Source organism: Dermacentor albipictus, chromosome 10, assembly GCF_038994185.2.
Source record: "Dermacentor albipictus isolate Rhodes 1998 colony chromosome 10, USDA_Dalb.pri_finalv2, whole genome shotgun sequence".
Classification (NCBI taxonomy): Eukaryota; Metazoa; Arthropoda; class Arachnida; order Ixodida; family Ixodidae; genus Dermacentor; species Dermacentor albipictus.
In genome coordinates, this window is record NC_091830.1 from 87,470,638 (window position 1) to 87,494,136 (window position 23,499).

General features: G+C 43.7%; 1 protein-coding gene across 17 annotated transcripts in view; it reads right to left on the minus strand.

Moving 5' to 3' along the window:
* The window catches only part of LOC135910258 (zinc finger protein 771-like), a 60,416-nt gene that overhangs the window by 25,009 nt on the left and 11,908 nt on the right, over positions 1-23,499 (minus strand). For 6 of the 17 annotated variants that reach the window (XR_010566969.2, XR_010566975.2, XR_010566972.2 and 3 more), the window contains exons 3-6: positions 15,106-15,155; positions 8,241-8,546; positions 6,928-7,060; positions 4,982-5,097 (exon numbers count right to left, since the gene is read on the minus strand). Coding sequence is in view for 6 of the 17 variants with exons in the window: in XM_065442332.2 (XP_065298404.1) it covers positions 5,010-5,097; positions 6,928-7,060; positions 8,241-8,546; positions 15,106-15,155 (577 nt within the window). In the remaining 11 variants the exon portion in view is untranslated. Of the gene's footprint in view, positions 1-1,447; positions 1,539-3,915; positions 3,967-4,981; positions 5,098-6,927; positions 7,061-8,240; positions 8,547-15,105; positions 15,156-23,499 lie in introns of those variants that run through there. The other 11 variants (XR_010566976.2, XM_065442334.2, XM_065442331.2 and 8 more) reach the window with 6 other exon arrangements.

Here is a 23,499-nt window from a genome sequence, read left to right on the forward strand (position 1 = left end):
TATGAAATTTTGCTTTTGAAAGATGGCAGTTCAGAGGGATTATAGGGAGGCAATTGTGACCAGCTTATAAAAGAGCACCTCCCGGACCTCAACTGCCTCTCGGGGTGTTTTAAGCTGTAACTTCTGGCAAGCAACACCCTTACCTACAGCTATGGCCACTGCTCAACGAGGCAAGGGCGTCATTGCGGTCTTTTCGATGTATGGCATACTGCCAAAGAAAGTTTGTGTGTGAAGGATTAAGAAGTGTTTCTTGGACACACAGCACCCTTGGACCGTACTTGTGTAAGAGTTCCTTAACCTATTATCTGCCAAAGCTGGCAAATAGACGGGCTGCCGCTTTTAGGACTTCCTGAAGCTGTTGATAGACAAGAGCACTTATCACCTTATCTGAAGATGCTTGGATATATTACTGATTGACGGCAGTACCGAGTTGCGACTTCTAAACGCACTTGTATATGTTCTCATTTTTTTTTTTTTTCGAGATGATCTCTGGCACCCGAAAGAATGGCGGCGCCCAGTGGATGGCGTGCTCTCTCCAAGCATGAGATGTTGGATATCCTCTTCGATAGCGACAGCGATGACTAGCCAGAAGGCAATCCCAGGTATGTACGGCTAAAGGAAAGAAAAGTTAAAGCAACTGGGAGTGCGAAAAGTGTGCTGCTGCTCTGCACATGCCTCAGTGTTTCCAGATTTTTCACATGGTGAAATGCCTGTGACCTGTAAAAACTTCACAGAATAAAGTGAGAATATTTCTCAAATGTTGATGAATGTATTTTTATCAGTGTCCAGCAAATAGTTTGCTTAGCCACTCATGACGTGTGAGCGCTTTCGGTGGGAAAATGCAAGATACGGATGGCCCGCACATGCGCACAGCGGGCGCCTGCAAATGGGTTAATGTCGTCTAGAATGAGGGGCAAACCACGGAAATTCCAATGTAAAATCTGTGTATCCATGTTATATCAGTTTCGTGCTGTATGTCTAGGAGATATAGATTAAGTTAGCTCACGAGACCGTTCCAGAACCTGTGATATAGCATTTTTCTTTGTTCCCGGCACTTGAGCTTTGCCGTTCCTTGGGCGTCTGAGACCGCCGTTGTGCTCGTATCCATCACCTCAACCGAGGCAGTGGATGGTGCCTGCTTAACGGGCATGTTAACGGGGTTTTACAGCCTATCTGCACGGGCAGTGGGCCTAGGTCCAACAAGCCTGACGGTCTGCTAGAACTCCATGGCGGGGGCCAGAAACACGATGCCTACCACAGCAAGAGGGGGGGGGGGGGGAGGGGGAGTAGGGCGCTGGTGGCATGACCACTGTCAAACTTTGTGCTACTTTAGCAGCCAACAAATGACGTGGCCCTGCCCCCCGGTGTGCCAAATCGGTGTAGAAAGGACTTGACTGATTGAATGGGAACACTTACGTGCCTCTGGGAAACATTGATTTACACTAACCTTCAGTTGCATTATTTGTTTTTCTTTTTTCCAGTGGCGCAGGATCGCGAGTAGACAGGGTGGTCTCCTTCACAGTTGGCACAGTGGGTTGCTGAAGGGCAGACGTCAAAAGAGTGGTCAGTGCAGCTACACTTAGCACAAACAGCACGCCCTCTGCAATTTTGCGAAACACGGCCAAAACGCTAACACTTGAAGCAGCGACACGGATTTGGGATGTATGGCCTGACATGAAGCTTAACGTAACTGGTTTCGATTGATTCAGGAAGGTTGCTGGTTCCCAAAGAAATGACTATGCACCTAGTTGGTAATTGCTTGTCATATTGCCTTATTTTTATTCTTTGCACCTTGACAATGTTCTGTTCTTGCCATTCCTCTAGTAGTTCACTTTAGCTAAGTTCAACAAGGTCATCTTCCAAGATGGCACAGTGCACTGTGTTCATTGACCTATGTGGGCCTACTGAAGACTGCCGGTTCCCACCTTCGCTACTTTACAACTTGGACTTACTGCATCAGTAAGAGATTTGGCTACAGGAAATGGTGAGATCATTCGTACTGTCTTAGTTTCATAGTGACTGTGAACAACATGGTACTTGGCACTTGGTACTTGTAACAGACTTTTGGTTGCATGAAAAAATTGAATGTTTTATCAATGCGTCTCCTCTTCAGGGAGCGATCACATAGTGGTGGAAAAGCATTTGCCATATAAAATTGGAAGATTCAGCAGCAACGGCAGCCACCCACCACCGAGCCCAACAAAGTTGGAAGAATACCTGCAGATACCAGCCATGCATCGCCGCTATAACCTAACATACCCAAGGTTGCATAACTACACGAGGTTTACCCTTGCCGCTGAGAAATTCAGAAGTGAGAAGTGAAAACAAGACAGGAAAGCTGAAAAGGTGAGAGCGAAAGAAAAGGGTTGAACACGAGGACAGGAAAAGGCAACTGCATACATCCTCCAGGACGGTCAATCCGGAGGTGCCGTCTACGTGAAGGCTTTGTAATCAGTGTTGACCACACTCTTAATGCACCGTGCAATGGCAATAACAGGTATTGTGGGGATTGGTGCATTGTCAATGCAATTAATCACTAGGAATTTTTTAATAAAAAATGTTTTTCCTTCTGAAGTTTCTTTCGTTGAACCCCTTCTTATGGCCTATCTTTTTCTAGTTGAAACTATGATCCATACTACTGTATATGCTTGAGAGTCTGCAACAAGATAAGCCGAGGTACACTCCTATAATTTTCGCGAGGACCCATAGCCCTCTGCTTGGCAGGGAGACAGAGAACACATTGGCCGAGGCTTGGCCAAGGCTTCAACCGACACCGTTTGCAGTTTGTTACCCTCCACCTTTCGATGCATCGCCACGGTACAGCGTAAGCAATTGGTTGTGACAGCTCAAAGCGCGCGTTGGTGGAAAATATCAACACTTTGATCACTGAAAGTGCTCCTGTGAAGCTATGGCTCATCATGAGAAAGCTTTGGCATACATAAAGGGACACTAAAGAGAAAAATGATTTCTTCTGTACCGGTAAATTACCTTTCTATGACACCAAAAACACTATTCTAACCACAATAAGGCACTTGGTAAATCAGAAAAAGTGCAAAAATGAAAGACAGGTGGTGACGCCTCCATGAAGTTCTCGCCCCTGGTCGCTGTGACGTCATGAATTTTGATGGCATCTTCTACAGCCTACTTAATTATATAGCGAAACAGATTGACTACATTGTGTTCTAAAGGAGCAAAGCATTAAACATTGCAAGTTTCAAGAACCTTTAATTGGCCAACGCGGCCATAAAGCGAAAACATACTTTGGAATCCCTGACGTCTGACTGACATACCGGCGTCGAGATCCGACGCAAAATTCAAATACTGTTTGATGAAAAGAGCGCTACGAAGACGCGGACGAAAGAACAACATGTATGACAGACAAGTTCTTTCGTCCGCGTCTTCGAAGTGCTCTTTTCATCAAATATGCATAACCAACTCGCCCACATCAAGCTTCTGCTGCTTCAAATACTGATACTTCAACTTTCATTTACTCAAAAGGATAGACAGTTAGGCAAGTTGGTACGGTAACATGATTTTGGCTTCTAGAGCGAAGTGAAACACGGACACAGAAAGGAGCAGACAGGATGTGTTCTTCGTTTTAATTAAAATTTAGTTGAGAGTTAGCGCTCGTCCTGTCTGCTCCTTTTTGTGTCCGTGTTTCACTTCGCGCTAGAAGCCAAAATCATGGTTCATTTACTCATCTAATAATCAAACTATTATCTTGAAATGACTGCCTGCAGGGTTCTCAAACAATGCTTTGTCTCAACTGTTTTATGGTTTGCTTTAGTTTCCCTTTAAGGATACATTATAATCCCAGGAACTTCAATGCAGGATGCACTAATAAAAGCGAAGAACATGTTCTTGGACACATGCTACCAATGCATAAAATAGAATCCAAAAGCTTTATGGACGTACATTTAAGGCAACAGTTGAGAGCATGTCATTGATTCCACTCCTTGATCAAGACTGTAAATAGACAACAATCTCGCGAAAGCTGCTTGCTTCAATATTTTTTTACACTTGGTGTTCAAGTATGCACACAAGATGGCAACTTTCATCCTTGGTATTGTGAAATGGATAGCAAACCCACGAAACACAGGCTCCTTATCACTGTAATCCACCAAAACTACTCAGCAACGTTAAGCGAGTAACAGCTGCAGGCTTGACGACACAAAAAGTGTCGTTCAAGTGCATTCTCAGAGAAAAAATATTTATTTTGACAAGGTCGCTAGGAGAAATAGCCTCACCTCAAGACTGGAAAATCGCAAATTATGTGCTGCTGTTAAAATCTAACTGCTGTAGCATTGTTACGAATTACCCCGAAGTTTTATTAACAAGTGCCACATGTAGGGGACTCTTGAACACATCTTTTTTTCTGTTATCAATCACTTGAACAGATATATTTTACTCAATATCGAACACAATGGCTTTTGCAAGGCTATTCCTGCATAACACAATTCACTGCACTCGCACGATTTAGCAAATGCATTGCTTAAATGTTTCTCACTTCACTGAACTGTTATGCAATCTTAAAAACACCTTTTACTCTGTCCATCTGACAAAAAAAAAATGCAATCGTATAACATTTAAATTTAAGTAACTGCATGTATTAAAGGATATCTACACCTAGGGCTCCAGAGAGTAGTTATGCACACCTGCCATGCTAAAGAAGTCAAAGTGACTCCGGGTGTACCGCAAACTTGAGTGTTTGTACCACTGCTGTTAATAATTTACATGAAATATATATTTAGAAATATTACACCATATATGACACTATATGCTGCCAATTCTGTGCTGTAGAAGATAATTATGAACACAGATAATTTCGCTGTTTTGCAGACTTACATTAATAGGACGTCTGGGAGCTGTGATCACTCACACATGCAGGTTACATACAGAGAGGAGTTCATAAAAGCTTTACAAGAAAAAAAAGAAGGGCTGATGACACCGATTAGTGAGTTGCCAAGTACCCTTTTCTCACCTGAATTCCTCTGACATCGTCCTACCGATCACATAAGTGGGATGTCACAGAGGGGACTCGTACTGAGGCCAAGCAGGCCCATGTCATCATGCGAGTTCTCTTCACAAGGATTGCTCCTTTAGTGAAGAGTACAAGGTTGAAAGGATTAGGAACGGAAGAGTCCTCATTTACATTGGAAAGTGAAGCTTATTTACATAGAACAAGAGGTACTCGTACTGGCTGGAGCACGGAGTGCAGTATATCGTTATCATAGCATGAGCTACAGGTCAAAAGGCTACATCTTTTTGGTGAGCACACATCAGAGCACAGTAGAATAGCACAGGTGTCCGCATTTAGCCTTTCTGTCCTCCCTAGATCCCTAGGCCAGTGAAATCCTCGGTCACATCATCTTGCAATGGAAGCGCTCGCAGCTGCCTTGAGGGCGTGTGTACAATCACTCCAAAACATATATCTGAACGCTATCGGATAAATACCGCTGTGCGCACATGGCTTACTCTCCCAGATAAAGAAAGGGATGCTAAGCCAGTGAAATCTGCCGTTACACCATCATCAAATCAGAGTGCTTGTAGTTGCATTGGAGTGCGAGTGCACACAATCGCTCCGGAACATTTGTTCACTGAACACCATCACATAAATACCCCTGGGCCCGCATGGCTCACTGTCCTAAGAAAGGGATCCCTGTAGTCAGGGTTGTCACACTTGACTGCAATTGGGCACTTTGGCTCCTGGTATGGCCCAAAAGTGACCATAATGAATCTGCGAATAACAAATTTTTCCAGGAGTTTCTTGGTCTCAGCGTCATGCCATAAATCAATCTCATAGCTGTCAAGTGCATTTCGCCTTGGTGTCGCCGCTGGTCTGTCCGACGGAACGTATTGTGAACCTGAAGAAGTGATTGCTCATAGTAGGGCAGCAGAGGCTGGAAGATCACATTCCGCACTGGCAGATCTTAACAGTACATACATGCAGCTCTTGAATGAACCCCTTCCACGATGTCATGCGTCGCTTTAGGTACGCAACTGGGTAGGTACTGCTGTTTGAAGAAACCCCTTGATGCCAACTTGGAGCAATGGGTATGTACAAGCTCAGTACTGGTCTTTAATGAGTCTCTTCAATGCCAACTAGGTTAACTCTGTGTGCGCCAGTAGGTGTGTGCCACTATACAATGATGAAACAAACCTACGTCACATACCTTGGCTTTGCCTGAATTGGTTATGCCAAAACAAAATGCTAAGGACTTCTGCTTCATCTGTGAACTACTTCGTTCGGCTTGGACCAGTGTTTGGAGACAGAACCCTATAGGTTTGTCTATGCTGGCAACACGATGGTAAAGCCGCTAAATGAAATAAAGTTAGTGCCATCTCCTCCACCTGTGCCGGGCTTCACTCTCTGTTCTGTCAACCGTGGCTTCCCCTACACGGTGCTGAACTTGCAGACGCTCTTCATGCATCTCTATTCAACCCTAACCAAGCAGCGAGAACACAAAGCACGAATCTATATCAATAGTCGGCACTCTTTGTCGGCATCGCAGATTGTGTTCAAGGTAGGGTCCCCACGGTGTTGCCATTGCCGCAGTACATTTCGTCACACTTCATAACGGTTTGATGTGGGTGAATAAGGTACTAAAGAGAAATACCGGCTTATAATGTTTCAAACGTAATAAGCGCACCTGTGTGTTTACATACCGTCGCCGATTTTTAACGAACGGTGATACACTCAAAAGGTGCTGCTAGCATACGTTCAGGCCAAGCAAAGACTGCACATGAAATATATGACTGAGTCGACAAAAAGCATGTGCGTTTGAAGACTACTTGATTGAAGTCGGGCAAGAAAGTTGCAAATGCAGCGGAAACATGCGACACTTAGGAAAAGCAAAAACTAATGTAGCCGCGTACAACAAATGGCAGCATATGAGGTTAGTGATGAGCAAAGAATCGCTCGCCTACCTCAGAGAGCCGGGACCATTGCGTTGCGTTGAAATCACCCCAGCTGATTCTTCGAAGCCAGACCTCCCTCTGGGCCGAATCTCGCTTGGCAGATGGAATACAGAATAGTTGCGTGCCATCCCTTTCACTTGTGCTGCAATCAAAGGCACAGCAACACTGCATTGCAAACATACAAGTTCGTACAAAAGCACAATGGAGGTGTGAAACATGGTGCCTGGGTACACCGCTCGCAATGTTTGGCACCGTGAAGGCGGCGGAAGCAAAAAACAACCAACAAAAAGGCACGGGAGGAAACACGACAGCATTCAGCCAATGGGAAGGCACAGCGTGAAGGTAAAGCGCGGGAGAGGAGGACAGTGGTAAACTTCAAAGAGTGGAGCTGCTTTTGATTTGTATTGGGCAATGTACACGAAGAGGCACCGCTCCTACTTATGTGTAGATGTGTTGCACTGGAGGTGCAGCAACTTCATTGCATCAGAATATGTGAGCATTCTGACATTTCGGAGGGCTTTCATATTGTTCTAAGGACTGTTGCTGCTTAGGTGTAGGTGAATTGGTTCATCTTACAAGAACATCACCCATTCAATAGTCAATTCACTTTGATCTAAGAGCCAAGACAAGAAGTATTGTTTTATTTGCATCCTTTGCAATGCTGTTGCCTCATCAAACGGTGGTACTTGTCACTACAATGCACAAACAGCAAAGCCCTTGCATTCCAATATGTGAATACATTTCTTGTTGCCATTGCTACACCATGCTGGCAGGCTGAGACAAAGTATTAAGACACAGCAGACATACGCTGCCAAAACAAGAAATATTTATTTTGTCACAGGTGTCTTTTAATAGCCACCCATCAAGATCAAACAAACAAATACAATCCAGTAGAACTTGCTGCAAGCATAAACAAGCACTATCACTTGATGGCAGGAAGCTATGCACGCGCACTCATAGAAGTCTACTTTGCAGCAGTTTCCTATATGCATAAGAATACACAAGTAGTAATGATGGAGGCATATCTTTGATACTAGACACAAAGCTTTATATGTCTTACAGAGGTTCATTGACACTTGCACAGTTCCGACAAGTAAATAAGGAGTTAACGAAAAAGCTCTTAAAACAGAATTAGCATTGAAAGGGTCACTTGCCCTTGTGATGGCGTTTGTGCCTATTAAGGTTGCATCTCAATGTAAACGTCTTAAGGCATAAATGGCACTAAAATGGCCTCTCGCCTGTGTGAGTGCGCACGTGTGCCTTGAGATTACCCTTCTGTGAGAAGCTCTGAGGGCATGAAGGGCACTGAAATGGCCTCTCACCTGTGTGAGTACGCAGATGTTCGTTGAGGTTACCCTTTCCGTTGAAGCTCCGAGGGCATGAAGGGCACTGAAACGGTTTGTCGCCTGTGTGAGTGCGCAGGTGTACCTTGAGATTAAACTTATGTGCGAAGCTCTGAGGGCACAAATGGCATTCAAACGGCCGCTCGCCTGTATGGCACATGGTGTGTCTTTTCAGATGACATACATTATCAGTCTTATAGTCACAGAAGTTACAGTGGTGGCTGCGTCCCTGATGTGACTTGGCACTTTCCGTAGTGGCAGCTTGACAGCTGGAAGGCCTCGATGCTGCATAAACAAATTATCACAGGTTACCATACCAATGCTTTTGATTTGAAAACAAAATTGAAATTATGAAATGCCAATGCAAAAAACACAACGTAGATACCAATACTGACAATTGCTGTTTTCTTTATTGAAGAAATATTGATGGTAATTTCAGATTAGACAAACGAAGTACGGCTCATCTATTATTTTTTATTTGCGGTATATGAATTTTCCAGTGTATAAGTCCCTCTTCTACAAATCGCACCCCCCTCAGAACTGCAGTTTTTCAGAACAAAATGGTATATAAGTCGCACCAGTGTATAAGACGCAGCTGTTCAGTCGGTAAGCGACTTAAAATACAGTGACATTTCACTTCGTGAACGCAGGTCATGGTCATATTGTGTATTTCTGCCATCATGGCCGCTGCTATATACTGCATGAATTCCAAGGGCAATAACATCGTCCCCGTGCGCCATCTATGCTGTATGTGCAATTTAAAGTGTGCAACTGTAAGCCAAATCGTGCACAAAGGTGGAAAGCGGACACGGGAGGAAGGTTTGTACTGTCGTAGCAACTGCGTAGTTTGCACAAAGGCACGCGCGTATCTTGAAAGCTAGCTGAGATGTGCCGACTTCGTAGTCTGTCGACTTGTGGCCTTCCACCACTCACATTGCTGCTCCGTCCTTCTCGCACTGTGTGCTTCCCAACTCTATCACACAAGAACCAGTTACCGCCATAGCGCGCACACAACCTGTAGCAACTGCCAGAGGAAACCCAGCGGGTTGCTAGAGGCCATAGCATCCAATACGATTTTGACAACCGTATACCTCAAAAAAAAAAAGAAAGAAAAGAAAAAGAAACAGGAAAGAGCTGTATACAAGTTCTACCGGTGTATAAGACGCACCAACGAAAATTTCCGAAAGAAAAAAGACTTGTAGACTGGGAAATACGCTATGGGTGATTGCTCAATGACCCATATGGAAAAATTGAGACATTTTCGCAAAGAAAGCAAATTTAATTTTAGGAACATCATAAAGTCAGAGAACGAGGATTGTAGTATTATTGCAAGCTGCTGTCGCAGGGTTTTCAGTTTTTCTATCAAACAAACCCGAAGTTCAATGCCAAAACAAGCAGTGTGGTACATAAGCACATCAGTAAGAAACATAGCTACTGGCTTCACAAATACATACACTTGAGGCGACCGCTTTATATAGGACCATACAAGAGCAACGACTATTATTTAAATGCAAGAAGCAATGCAGTGTGTGGTTCCTCAGGTGACGAGAATACTAGCAGGAAGCAGCTTTGAACGGGGACCAGTTACTTTTAGTCGAATGTGCTACGTTATAACCACTACTTTGCCATATTATGAAAGGTACTTATTCTCTCCTATTACTGCATAATACTGCATAAAGGAAAACTTTTCTTGGCTGAACCGGCATCGTGGGTGGCGGCTGCTGGCGACATAACTACAACAGGGTTCAGCAGTAGACTGCACCGACCGCTGCTTGACATTTGGAACATTTAGAAAACACGCCAATGTTCCACGGTCAATACAACTGCATACAGTGGTCTAGATGTTGCTCCAGCAATGCTCTTGTTCGCAAACATTATTTTTCAGCTACATTATTGTGTCATACTTACTTAGGTTAAGCATATAGGATTTGAGCAACCTTAACATGTACTGCTCAATTAAGACAACAACAATCTGACTTTACAGGTGACAAAATGAGCACAAAAATCAGAAGCTTGTAATACTTTGGTTGCTGATGAGCAGGAAATGGCCACGCACATGCATGCAAGTACAAGAAAAGAAACGAGACAGATTATACAACACACTGAAAATAAAAACTACAAAGTATGGAAAACCCAGTTTTACCGACTCCTGCACAAAAGCTTCTACATCAACAAATGCAATAAAATTTCACAATTCAAAAGACTCGAGAAAAGAAAAGGTAATGTATGGAAAGAAGCAACCGGTCGCCATAAGAAATGATTCGCTGCCATAGCCCCAGCACAGTTGCCTCAATAATAAATATATTTGATTTATAACACACTTTTAGTATATATCTATATAAACATGTCTCATAAAACAACGCAATAGCAAAAGATACTATATTGAGTACACAAGAGAGAAAAGAAACAATGTCTTGAATCTGCAATTAATGCTTCAGAGCTGAGACTGTAGAAACAGAGGGATGATTCTTCTAAACGTACCAAAGAAGACTGCAAAAAAGTCGCAGTTTTGACCGAAAGCCGAAGCATTGATTGCGACAGCAAATCATTAGATAGCTATACAAAGTAAGGAAAGTACATTTACCGGCCGTAGAAACTTGGAAACATTCGCTTATTAAATTAACAAGCACAGTGCCAGGTGCGCACAGGTACACATGAACTTCAACATCTCGCTTCATGACCGCAAAAACTTGCTGTGAAAATGCTGGAGTGAGGAATCGTGGCAGCAGCAACGAGTGAATTGACCTTCATGATTCTCTCGTTTCAATGCAAACGAAACATCAAAAGCACAGAGCATACAAAGCTACTGGAACTGCGAGCACTCTGCAAACATCGCAGATCCTTTTAAAAGTGAGGCCAGTGCGGGCGTGCACTTTGGCCACGTCGCAAGCTGGTTTGGAGTTACGGCAACCGCACGGCGACACCACAAGCACCTGCCACTGGTGTAGACCCTCGCCTCACCGCTGTACGTCGCATAGGACAGAAGAGGACATGCTTCCGGCCCACTTTCCTTGCTCACGCAGGCGAGATTAAGGCGCATTTGCTGGCACATCCTCGCACACTGTCAATCGCACGTACAGCACAAAGTGCGCATCGACGATTTTATCGCCCTTGGGCTTTACACGAAACTCATGGCGACATTGACTGAGGTCAGCAATGCGCCTGGAGTGCCCATGTAATTGCTATCACAATAAAAGTATAAAATACAGAAATAAAATATATCTAGCCAGATCACAGACCAACTTCAGTGAATTTGTTTCTTCAAACAGTGGTGTAATCAAGACCTACTGCCTGTATTAGGTCAAGTTGCAAGTGCGATCACTCAACTAGCCTTGGAGCACAAGACACAATAAAGTGCTAAAGGTGCCAAAAGATTACATATTACAAGTGCAAGAATGAACCCTTGGAGGGTTGATTTTTTTTTGCCATATGCGACCGCCCAGGGTCGATTTCTTTTAATGCGGATTCCAAATCTTCTTAGGGACTTGTTTTGAAAAAAATTTACTGTAATTTTTCTAGGGTGACCGTAAAATGAGAAAAAAAATCTTTTACATTGCTATATATGCACAGTTCATTCATGAATAACAAGAATAAAAAAGGAAATAAACTTATCACAATTAAAAATTTGATGCATTTTTATGTACTTAGTTGAAGGCTTTGAAAATCCGCATACGAGAATATTTCGCAAGTAATATAATAATATTTGGGGTTTTACGTGCCAAAACCACTTTCTGATTATGAGGCACGCCGTAGTGGAGGGCTCCGGAAATTTTGACCACCTGGGGTTCTTTAACGTGCACCTAAATCTAAGCACACGGGTGTTTTCGCATTTCGCCCTCATCGAAATGCGGCCGCCGTGGCCGGGATTCGATCCCGCGACCTCGTGCTCAGCAGCCCAACAGAATATTTCGCAAGTCTCAAATGTTCCTGCTCTTACACTAATATGTACGTCCATAGCGTAATCGAACTGCATAGGTGTGCGCACTCAAGAAAACTGTTTGGTTGTGTGCGCATCAAAAAAGCCACACGTGTGACAAACTTCCGCTGATCTTCATCTTATTGCCAACCAGCTAGGGCAATCAGTTCTCGCAGGTCTAAAGAAAAAACAAGAATGCATGCACAGCGGCATCCTTCCTATGCGCACCCTTGTGAGCACGAAACAAGCGAGAAACAAGCGGTCGCCCTTTGAGCGATTAGTAACGAGATAGCCATCAGTTTTGAAAGCACAAAAAGCCAAAACCGCCTGCGAAACAAAATCCAAACTGGCGCACACGCGCCAATGTGCAAGCGGTAGTACATAGATGCGCAGGAACAAACTAGTGCTAAAACAAACCATGCGACGAAAAACGAGAGAGGGAGGCGCGCGAAAAGAATTCCCTGTATGCCCACATAGTGGCAGTACGACAGAAAAGAAAAAGTTAGGAAATTGGCGCGCTTTTTAAACGTAGAGACTGCACCGTAAATATATGCCATCAACCATTTTCGGACTTGTTCGCGGCGCCATATTTTTACGTCATTGACTGTCAAAGGTTGTAAACATCACCAAAAATTAAAAATGCACATACATTCAACAAACACTGCCACTTTTGAACTGAGGCAAATTAAGCAAACAGAATTTCTAATCAACATGAAACAGTGAATACAACTAAAGGAAATGCTAACATGCAAACATAATGAAAAGGCTGAAACAGAATAAGAACCAAACAAAACGCCAAGAAAGAACCTACAGGGAAAAAAATATGCGAGCGTAGCAGAAAAATATCAAATCATATGTAAATCACTAACACTACTGGAGGCACCAGTCACAAAGATGCAGGAAGGTTTACAATGTACAGAAACGAATAAAAAGTGACATCGCATATTATCAAGATGGTAGACGGCGGGGGCCACAACATGGCGCTCTTCATCCATCAGTGACATACACCTAGAGAGAAAGAGGATGGCAAAGTGTTATTAACAATGAAGAGAAGCTCAACCATACTTACCAGGCCAAAAAACATTACAACACACAATGCAGTTGTGAGCTCCATCTTAATTTCGAGAGTAAGATGTCATTACAACTAGTTTATGGTTTAATGGTGCTTAAATAGTTGTTTTCCAAGCTATTACTATATAACACATAACAAAGTAAATTTCTGTATGCAACACATGGTAACCTATCACAGCGTTTTTCTGAAAACTGGTTTCTACTTGCACTGTACACACCCCAAATCTAAACGCACACCAAGCTCGATGCTGCTGCAACACTGTTCATGTACATTTGCATACCTTGAGCTGCTTCAACACGGGACATATTGCCTTGCTAAGCACAAACAATGTGAATGATGTTAACAGATGCATTCATACCTGAGGTAAACTGAAGAAAAAAATTGTGCTAACCTCGCAGAGAAGGTAAGTTCAACATGTCCTCTTGCATTGCTTGCATGACCTGGCTTAGCTCAGTGAGAGTACCGCGATATGTAAATCCTCGAGAATGCAACTAATCATCTGCCATACTATGCTATTGCTCTGTTACTCCTCAAAAAGTACAAGACGGGAGGCAATGTACAGCTTAATATAGATTATGTACGAGGTCTTCGTCTAGAACTCTATCGTCTATCTCATTGTGTGACTAACCTGATTAAGGAGAGGTGCAAGCCGAAAAACTATTTTTGTTTAAATATTTAATGTTTCTACATTTTTATTCTATATTTATGTTTCAACATCGTATTTCTACATGCAAGAATGCCAAGACAATTCTCCAGCCAGAATATTGCAAAAAATGAATCTAATGGGGGCACCGCAGCAGTAAGAGCTTCAAATTTCCATTCATGCCCTACAGATGAGGTTCGCAACCACAGATATACTGGCGACATCACGAGCTTTCCTGGTGCAACAACAAACGAGCACTGGCACTGCCTGAGTCGACAACAGCTGATTCTTCACTTTTCACCAGTGCTCAGGCGAAGGCTGTGCTTCTTACATATGAGAGGAGGATGAGCCAAAATTTGGTGCTTCGCTGTATACTGCACAAACTCCAAAACACGGCTAAGAATTTCAACCACCAGAAATTGGCTTCATGCTGTGGAGACAGTCACTTCTAAATCCATACTGTTGTACAAAATAACTTTTGAGGTGGTTCTACAGGAGTTGGTAACCATGCCAACTCGGCAACTGTTAGCTCTGGGATACCAAAGACACAAGTGAAGAACCAAATAATTCGGTGGAATGCATTTTATCGCTAAATGCTTTCATCAGAGTACAGGAAAGAAAGCCCACCAGAAGAGCGAAGCTAGCTAGAATTAGAATACCACCAACACAGCAGGAAAATGTTAAACTGCAAAAGACTGTTCTGCGTTCTCGCCAAATTTCACACAATGGGTCATATGCAACAGTAATACCAAGTTTATAAACTTTCAACTTGACTTTCATCTTTTTTTTCAATCTTACTTTGTTTGTACTAGTACTTGTGCAAAAAAAATATTTTTGTAAAGTGTGGCCCAATCGAAGCCAAATTTTGTGTGCACATGTACAAGAATTCAGAGGATGCACGTGTCTTGCAATTATTGTATTATTTAAGGATATCAATTATCAATGCTCTCGATAGCTATGCTTATGATTAAATTTTTTACTTAAATGATACACCTAGAAGAAAAGGATTTTCTTGGCTGATTTTAAATATTCTTTTATAAACTGCATATAGAAATTATAAAAATCTCTACTAGGCTCCATTTTAAGTCAGAGCCTTGCACACTTTTCCATTCCTGGAAGCACACAAAAATAATGTTCAAGTCGATGTAAGGTCATATGCAGCTGTATAGGTTCAGATTCGTGTTCAAAATCGCAAATTCTTATTCATGCGTACCTTTTATTGGCTGCCTAGCAGTAAGGTAACCATTATTGTGGACTTGCAGGCTGCAATAGAAGTTTTAAGTGAAGTGTTTATGGTTTTCTCTGAAGACTTTATTCGCCAGAAGATGACTAGTGCCAGTGCAAACTTCAAAATTATGGCATCAGTGCATCAGGTAATAAAATGTTAATGATATGGGATTCTTTTTCCTTTTATTAAACGGTACAGACATGAACCTGCTAGAAGAAAATACTAGAATAAATGTTTACGAATCTATATAGATCTGTTCAGTCTATACTTGTATCACCCAGTGTAAGTGATCACTGTTCTGCGTGTTGTGAAATGAACAGTATGCAATAGTTGCCTGCAGTGCTAACAGTATTGTACCGCCATAAAAATGCTTCTATGGAAGAAATAATGCTTGTGCTCAATTCGTACCATTCCAGGGAGCACACAGAAACAATTAGACAACGCTGAGAAGCTATTATCATATTAAAAAAAAGGTTCCCTGTTACTTTTATTATTAAAAAACAAAGAATTTTTCAAGCGCTTCAAAGAAATATTACTAGAAAAAGATGAAGCGCCTGTGCCAGCAGAACTGTCATAACTGTAGTTGTACCAATGTGGAGATGGGGTAAGCCGATGCATATTAACAGCTGTCTAGTAACATAAATTGCTGATTAATATTTGTCATACCAAGTGCATTCAATGGCAATCACAAGCGAACTTCCAGGTGCAATCGCTCAAATTCTCTTGGAGCAGTCAACAGGACATAAACAGCATACCAAACTGAATAAGTTGATTACATGCTATAAGTCCAAGCATGGAAATAATATAGCAAGCCATCATTAACTTGAACGCTGATACCTGAAAATATCGGTTAAGCTGAAAATTTTCTCCGGCTTTGTATCAACCCCATATATTTTTCAGTTCTTCTCTAGAGAACCTCTTGTGTAATACTCTGGAGAAGTATCTCAAATCTCTGAGTTAACAGGGTTTTACTGTATCAACAATAATAAACAATGCAAAGTCATCAAACAGAATCATTTATTTAGTGCCCTAAAAGGGGTCTAGCTAACTGAATTTGTGAGAGGAAGACGACGACGTTTCCACGCAGACGTGGTTTCCTTGTGTTCCTTGGAAATTGCTCGACAGCAAAGAAAATCTCGCCCTTATCCGGATACGAAGCTCATCGGAAGCCTATGGGGACCTGTGGACTCTGGTGAGGACTCTTCTTTGCCTTGTCCTACTGATCCTGCTCGTCTGATAGACTCAAAACAAGCACGGTTGGCGCTTAGGCTTAGTGCGGCCGAGCCGCCGCGCTCGCCCGACGAAGAAGAAGTGTTTGTGCCAGATGTGAGCTCCTCATCTGTACCTTCCACCGGACTGCTGCGCGTGACAACATCCATGCCAACCATGCAGCCGAAGTGTGCATCCGATAGCTCGAATACCCAAGATGAAACACCGAAGGACAGTCCTGTGCGTGATGTGAATGTGAACCTATCCGCAGTCGTGCCGACGGACACTGGTGACCCTATGGACGTGCAGCCCTCTGGCGGTTCGACGAATGCAGCCAAGCGAGGTCCCCCTATCAACGTGCTTCAACAAAACGCCATCGCATCGGAGCAACCGGCAAAAAAGGTAAGGGCCACCCCAGACTATTCCTCCACGGCCTCCCCTACGCCCGCTCCCTCTCAGTCTTACCCAACGCCCACCCCTTCTCAATCATATCGAGTTCACATACGGCCCCTTTCATGCTACAACATAACTTCAGTAGCCACAAAATATGTCCAAAGGGTCATCGACCAATCTCTTGAAACCACCGGATACAAAGGGTTCGCAGCATATAAATCTACCAACTCGATCACCGTGCACTTGGCATCTCTCAGTGATGTGCAGAAAATGTGCACTTTAACATCTATCCCGCTGTCAGAAGATCAACACCTGCCTGTGCAGTGCTACTTTGCATCGGGCCCTAATATACAGAGGTGTGTTGTCTATGGCATTGACCCAGAAGACACCCCTGAGGTAATATGTCGTGAATTGACCTCCACGACACACAGGGTGCTCGCAGCTAGATTCATGGGCAAAAGCCGTACATGCTTAGTGACGGTACAGGGCCCTCAATGTATCCCAGAAGGGTTTCATTACTATGGTTGCATATTGCGACCTAAACCATACCTCCCTCGAGCAATATTCTGCTACCGCTGCTTTCAACGTGGACACATGCAGGCATTTTGCCCACAGCGTACTATTGATCCAGAAAAGCTCACACCAGAAGGCCAACCACGATATCGATGTGGCTTATGTAAATCTGATGAGCACGATTTGACAAGCACAAATTGTCCGACTAAACAGAAGGCCACAATCCGGATACGAAAGGCTATACCAAAAAGACTATAGTAACAACACACTATCGTTATGAGGTTCTTGCAGAAGAGCCAGAGATGCTCCTGGCAGAAGAAGAAAAAGCCCCAGAAACACAACTGTATTCTTCTGTTCTTAAACGTGGCAAGCAGTCGCAGACAAAGAAACAGAAATTACCGGAACCTCTGCATCAGTCAGATGATGACCATGATGACATTGACGCTCGGATAGACGCACTGGCCAGAGAGATTGAGCGACTACGCAAACATAAAGAATTGGCAATTCTGCGTCGTCAGAAAATAGGACCGACACGTGACGCTTCAACCACTGCTAATGCCACCGTTACGCCTGGATCCCGTCCGGCACCACAGGTCAACCAAGCTGTTAGGACAGCAGTTTTAGATCAACTTGCTCAGCTAACGTTGCTCATTCAGAATTGCCTGCATCATGGCTAATTCTCTGCAGCAGCTGTCACAGGATGTAATTCTTCAGTGGAATTGTCGGGGCCTAAACTCCAAGTTAGGAGAAATTAAAAACAAGCTTCAATACAATAAGCTACATGTGTGGACACTGCTCATTCAAGAGCATAATAAGCTATGCTCCCTAACCAATTTTAATGGGTACCATAAGCCATCTATTAGAGATAGACGTGCTACTACAATGGCTTCAGCTCCGGGGAAAGCTGCAGTTTATATATCATCGCAAATTGCTCACACAGTGATTGACCTGGAGCCATGGTGTAGTGGTAATCAAGAAGTTGTCGGGGTCCTGACACGACCAGTGAAGACTCCTGTCATTCTAGTGTCATTCTACGCCAGACCGCAGCGCACACGTTTGAACTTGGGGTGGATAGCCCATCTCCGGTCTACGTACCCGGGAATTCCTATTCTCATGGGTGGAGACTTCAATGCCCCACATACAGAATGGGGGTACAAGTACAACTCCCGAAGAGGATGCCAAGTTAAAAACATCATGAGCGATGCCACTTTTACACTGCTGAACCATCATGCTGTGGCTACCTGTACTGTACCCGCAGTATCTAGAACAAACGCCCCAGACCTCACGTGGTGGTTGGGTCCTGGAATGCCGCAGTGGCGGGTGGAACCAGATACATGGGGCAGTGATCATATGCCAATAATAATTGGTTTGCACAGAACGTGCATAAAGAAAATTCGACAACGAGTAACAGTCACGCATTGGGATAAGTTTCGGGAATCATTGACTGATAAAGTACCCTCAGAGCCCTCAGAAATTCTTCCCGCTTTGAAAGAACTGCTACGGAGGAACACCACTGTAACCACAGTTGACGAGGAACAACCTCAACCGGACCTCACCCTTTTGCAGCTTTGGGCAAAGCGACGTCAGGCAGAATTGTATGCGTCGAGAAATCCCGATGCACCAGGTAGCCGTGCACGTGCTAACCATATAGCGGCGAAGGCGCGTCAGCACAAAAAGCAACTTTCTCGACGACGATGGTATGAGTGGTGCGAGAATCTTGGATCGGGCATTGGAAACAGAGCACTTTGGCGCACGTTCCGGTCAATGGAACGCGGTCATAAGCAACCTGACCCTGCAGCGAGCGTTAGGTTAGCGATGCAGAGTTCGCCGCATCAATTTGCAGAACACGCTGCTAGAGCGTTTTTCCCGAAATACGATCAAGCGTCACCTATAAACTGCCCCGAAATTGATGAGTGTGACACAACTTCCATATCCGATATATCCTGCCCTTTCACCATGGCCGAACTAATAGCGGCGATTGAAACTTCTAAGAAACGAACAACACCTGGTCCCGATGGTATTCCTTATGAGGTTTTCAAGAACATGGAAGGAGCAGCTCTCAACGCACTTCTTCAGGCTATTAATAAAGTATGGGAGACTGGAAGCGTTCCACCTGATTGGAAGCACTCAATTGTTGTCGCGATTCCGAAACCAGGAAAGTCTCCAAATAGCCTGCAATCTTTACGCCCAATTTCACTAACCTCAACTGTCTGCAAACTCGCTGAAAAGATGCTGGCCACACGAGTTTCCTGGTGGCTTGAACGCCACGATAAATATCATCCTGCTCAAATTGGATTCTGTTCTTACTTGGGAACTGAAGACGGACTTTCTATCTTATCAGACGATGTTTTACAGGTTTCTCCACACAGTCACGCTGTGTGCACGGTAGTAGCAACAGACATAACGAAAGCTTATGACAATATAGACCATGAAATCATTATATCCAACCTCATCGACCTGGGACTTCCACCGCGGGTGATAAGATTCATCTACTCATTCCTTCAGAATCGCACATTTGCGATTAGAGTAGATGGAAGGCAAGAAGGATACTTCACATCGAACAGAGGAGTCCCACAAGGTTCGGTTCTGGCTCCTCTTCTCTTCAACGTTGCTCTAATACCTCTAGCCTGGCAACTACATCGGATTCCAGATGTGAGGTTTTTAATCTAAGCAGATGATGTCACTTTGTGGTCCGTGCATAAAGATATATCTAGACAAACTCAACAGCTTCAAGAAGCCCTTGATGTGCTGAACAACTATGCTCGGAAAGCAGGATTGGACATTTCCACCCAAAAATCAAGCTATGTTGTGGTGGCCAACAAGAAAGGACGCACAAGAATCACGCAGCACCCCTTTACATTTAGACTCGGCGCAGTAACAATCCCTGAGGCTTCTGAGGTCCGCATACTGGGTCTCGATATTCACCAATCCGGCAGTGGTGCACACTGGCTCCGTAAAACCAGACAGAGTTCGACAAAAATACTTCACCTTATTCGTCGCATTGCAGCAAAAGCAGCTGGAGCTCGTACTGACGTAGCTCGACGGTTGGTGCGTGCAGTCTTGCAGCCACGAATTTTATATCAAGCACAATTTCAACGGCTCACGTTGGCACAGCTAGCACAGTTGGAGACGATTAATCGCGATGCTATGCGCACAATCACAGCACTGCCCCGCATCACTACGATACCAGCCCTACAGCAACATGCCCAGCTCAACACAATTGCAGAGCTAGTTTTGCAACGTGAAAAAGCACGTGAAATAAAAAAGCAACTTATTCCGGCTGTCGCTGCGCTGCATGCTCATTTTCACCGCGGCTCTCGGATTGACAATCAGCCCTGTCCAATGCCTCCCTGGGAATTCACCAGCATCACAACTAATAAGCCAACGAAGTTACGACGCAGCGATACAACAGGTACTATTGACGAACACAACATCGTCGCTGCATCATGCGTTAACACCTGCAAAGTCTATACGGATGCTGCCATTCTCCCAGACGGCGGAAGGACATCATTCCTGAGTACAACGCATAACTTCATCAGCGGCCACCAGCGCTATTTATCTACGGAAGCCAGCGCTCTAGTTATGGAACTTCAAGCCATCCACGACGCTATGCAAGATGCGACATCTAAGCTGCCTACCATCAAGCAACTAGACATCTTCACGGATTCTTTAGCGGCTATGCAGGAACTCAAGAAGGTCGATAAGGCGATGGAAATCTGCGAGAGAATACACACTATGAATAGTAAGACAGCTACTTGCGTCAAGGTACACTGGATTCAAGGCCATTCAGCGAACCCTCACAACATTGCTGCTGACCAGCAGGCACACTGCCCTCCTAATCCTGATCCTCCACCTATTCTCCTCCCACCCCAACCCCGTAACTCGCTGCGAGCCCGTAAAAATGTTCTCCGGCAGGACACACGCGCTCTTATCCCACCGTGTGTCTGCTCCCTCCCCCTTCACCTTACTAGGGCGGAGGAAGTTGTGCTTAGGAGGCTTCGGGCCGGGGTGGCCCTTACACCGGCTGTTGTCTCAAGGTGGAACTGGTCGCATTTACCACTGGGTGCTACGTGTCCATACTGCTCCGTTCCTGTGGTGGAATCAGATGCATACCACCTAATATGGACATGTACGGGTTTAAGTTCGGAACGCTCGCGTCACCTACTGCAAGCCGGCCTCCGCTACAGTGTGACAACCAGCTATGACCGCTGGATACATGATAACAGATTTCACAAAACACTGCTTCAATTCATACACAACACAGGCCTCACAGCACACATATAATACACATATACGCTCCAACAATTATGCCTTAAGGGCAAGCCTTCATCGCAATAAAAAAAAAAAACTGAATTTGTATTACAGGATATGAACAACCAATTACAACAAAGAAACACTAGGTGCAAAAAGATAATGACATGCTGCCGATTCATTTGGCAGTAGTCGCCAGATTTTAACATGCCCCCAAATCAAATGCATGCACACTTTCTATGTTTGCAAAGTAGAACACAGACATAGAAATGACATTAAAGCTCTTTAAGAAAGTAGAAATCTAATGCGCGCCCAATATTTTGGTAAGAAAAAGTGGTGCACAATGGGCGCCCAGCTTTTTAAAGAGGGCTTTGCCACACAGTTTCATACAGTTATCTTCGCGGCAATAAGGCCGCATTCTGTGGTAAAACATACAAATGCTGTAAATGCAGTTTGGTTTTATAGCGAGATTGCAGCGTGCAGGCAATTTTCGGCTCAATTTATTCTCATGAATAAAGGCAGGCACGCATCTTAATCGGCTAATTACTGTAATAGGACATTGTGAACTAGGCTTATTGCTTGACAATTTTCCTAGAGAGAAAAAAAGCGGCACTTTCAACTAACGATGACATGTGTTCAAAGCAACCATTTCCTCATAAGCTCCGTCAAGACAGACGCTCCTACTAAAGGGGTCATTACATGGGGTATCAGTAGGGGTCAGTCGCCTGCCTGTTCACTTGTCAAGTTTGAATTATCCGGCAAAAGCTAACCCTAGGATCGAAATAACAGAACTTAGGGAGCATAGAAATGCATAGACGTTGGTCAGGACTCTCAGCAGAGTTAGAAATAACCAAAAATTGAATGAACCGGAGCCGAATTAAGCCCGTCCATTGTGTTCGAGAAACCAATCTCAAGACATTAAATCTAATATTTTATTTCTAAGCACAATGAAATATAGCTTGCTTTATGCTTGTCTAAAAAAAAAAGGCTTATGCATTGTATTTACATGGCTCAACTACAAACATATCTAAATGCATGCAACATTGTTTGCAAACTGACAAACAAATGTAGATAGAATTTCGAATTCCTTCAAGAAGACGAGAGCAATGCTATAGCACTGCATATTGTTTTAAAGGGGCAAAACTATGGTGCAATTGGGCAAATAATAAATTGTTTTCCCTACGTCGAGACCACTAATTCGCATACACGCTGCCAAAAAGTGAGGCGTGCACAATGAACCATTGGGAACAAATTCGGCAGAAATTATATCTGCAGCGTGCATTGAATCAGGAAGTGGTGCAGCCACTGCAGCTCCCCTACAGAAGTGTAATTAGGAACACAACTACATTTAGTTGTTTTCTATCGATAAAGACTCCAATAAGTGATGTTGTTCTCCAGATATTCAAGAGAAGTGAATATTCAAACTTTCAGATAGTGACTTCTCAAACAATACGAAAGAAAGAAAAAAGCAACAACTATTTGATTTGCATTAAAAATGTTGAATATTTGCATGTGAGTAATAAATATCTTTGAACTATTCTCCCATTTTGCAAGCCAAATGTGCTGATCAATTGATTACACTGCCAGAGTCCAGTCTAGAAAGGACGAACAAATGAAACATCTATTCCATGCACATCCAGCCATAGCCCAAGAGTTTGCTGGATAAGAATGAGTATGTTTCATGATTGCAGCCCTTAAGAACAAGTCGTCGGTATTTTAGAATTGCATAACAAAAAAAAAAGCTTATCTGGGTACGTTATAGGCGAGTTTGTGTATATCAAATCACCTGATAGATCAAGCTATTTCTCAGCCCACAAGGTTGTTCACTATAATGGGTTTCGGCTGTACATTTAAAAAAATCTGGCTAAGGTTTAGCTCTTGTAAACGTAGTCATCAACAGCAAAATGTCTGTTTGGCTTGGTTTTGCAAGACTATGCACATAATGCTTTAGTAAAGTTGGGCCGCAGTCTTTCATACACGTTACACACATTGCGGAACAGGTTGTCCGTAAAG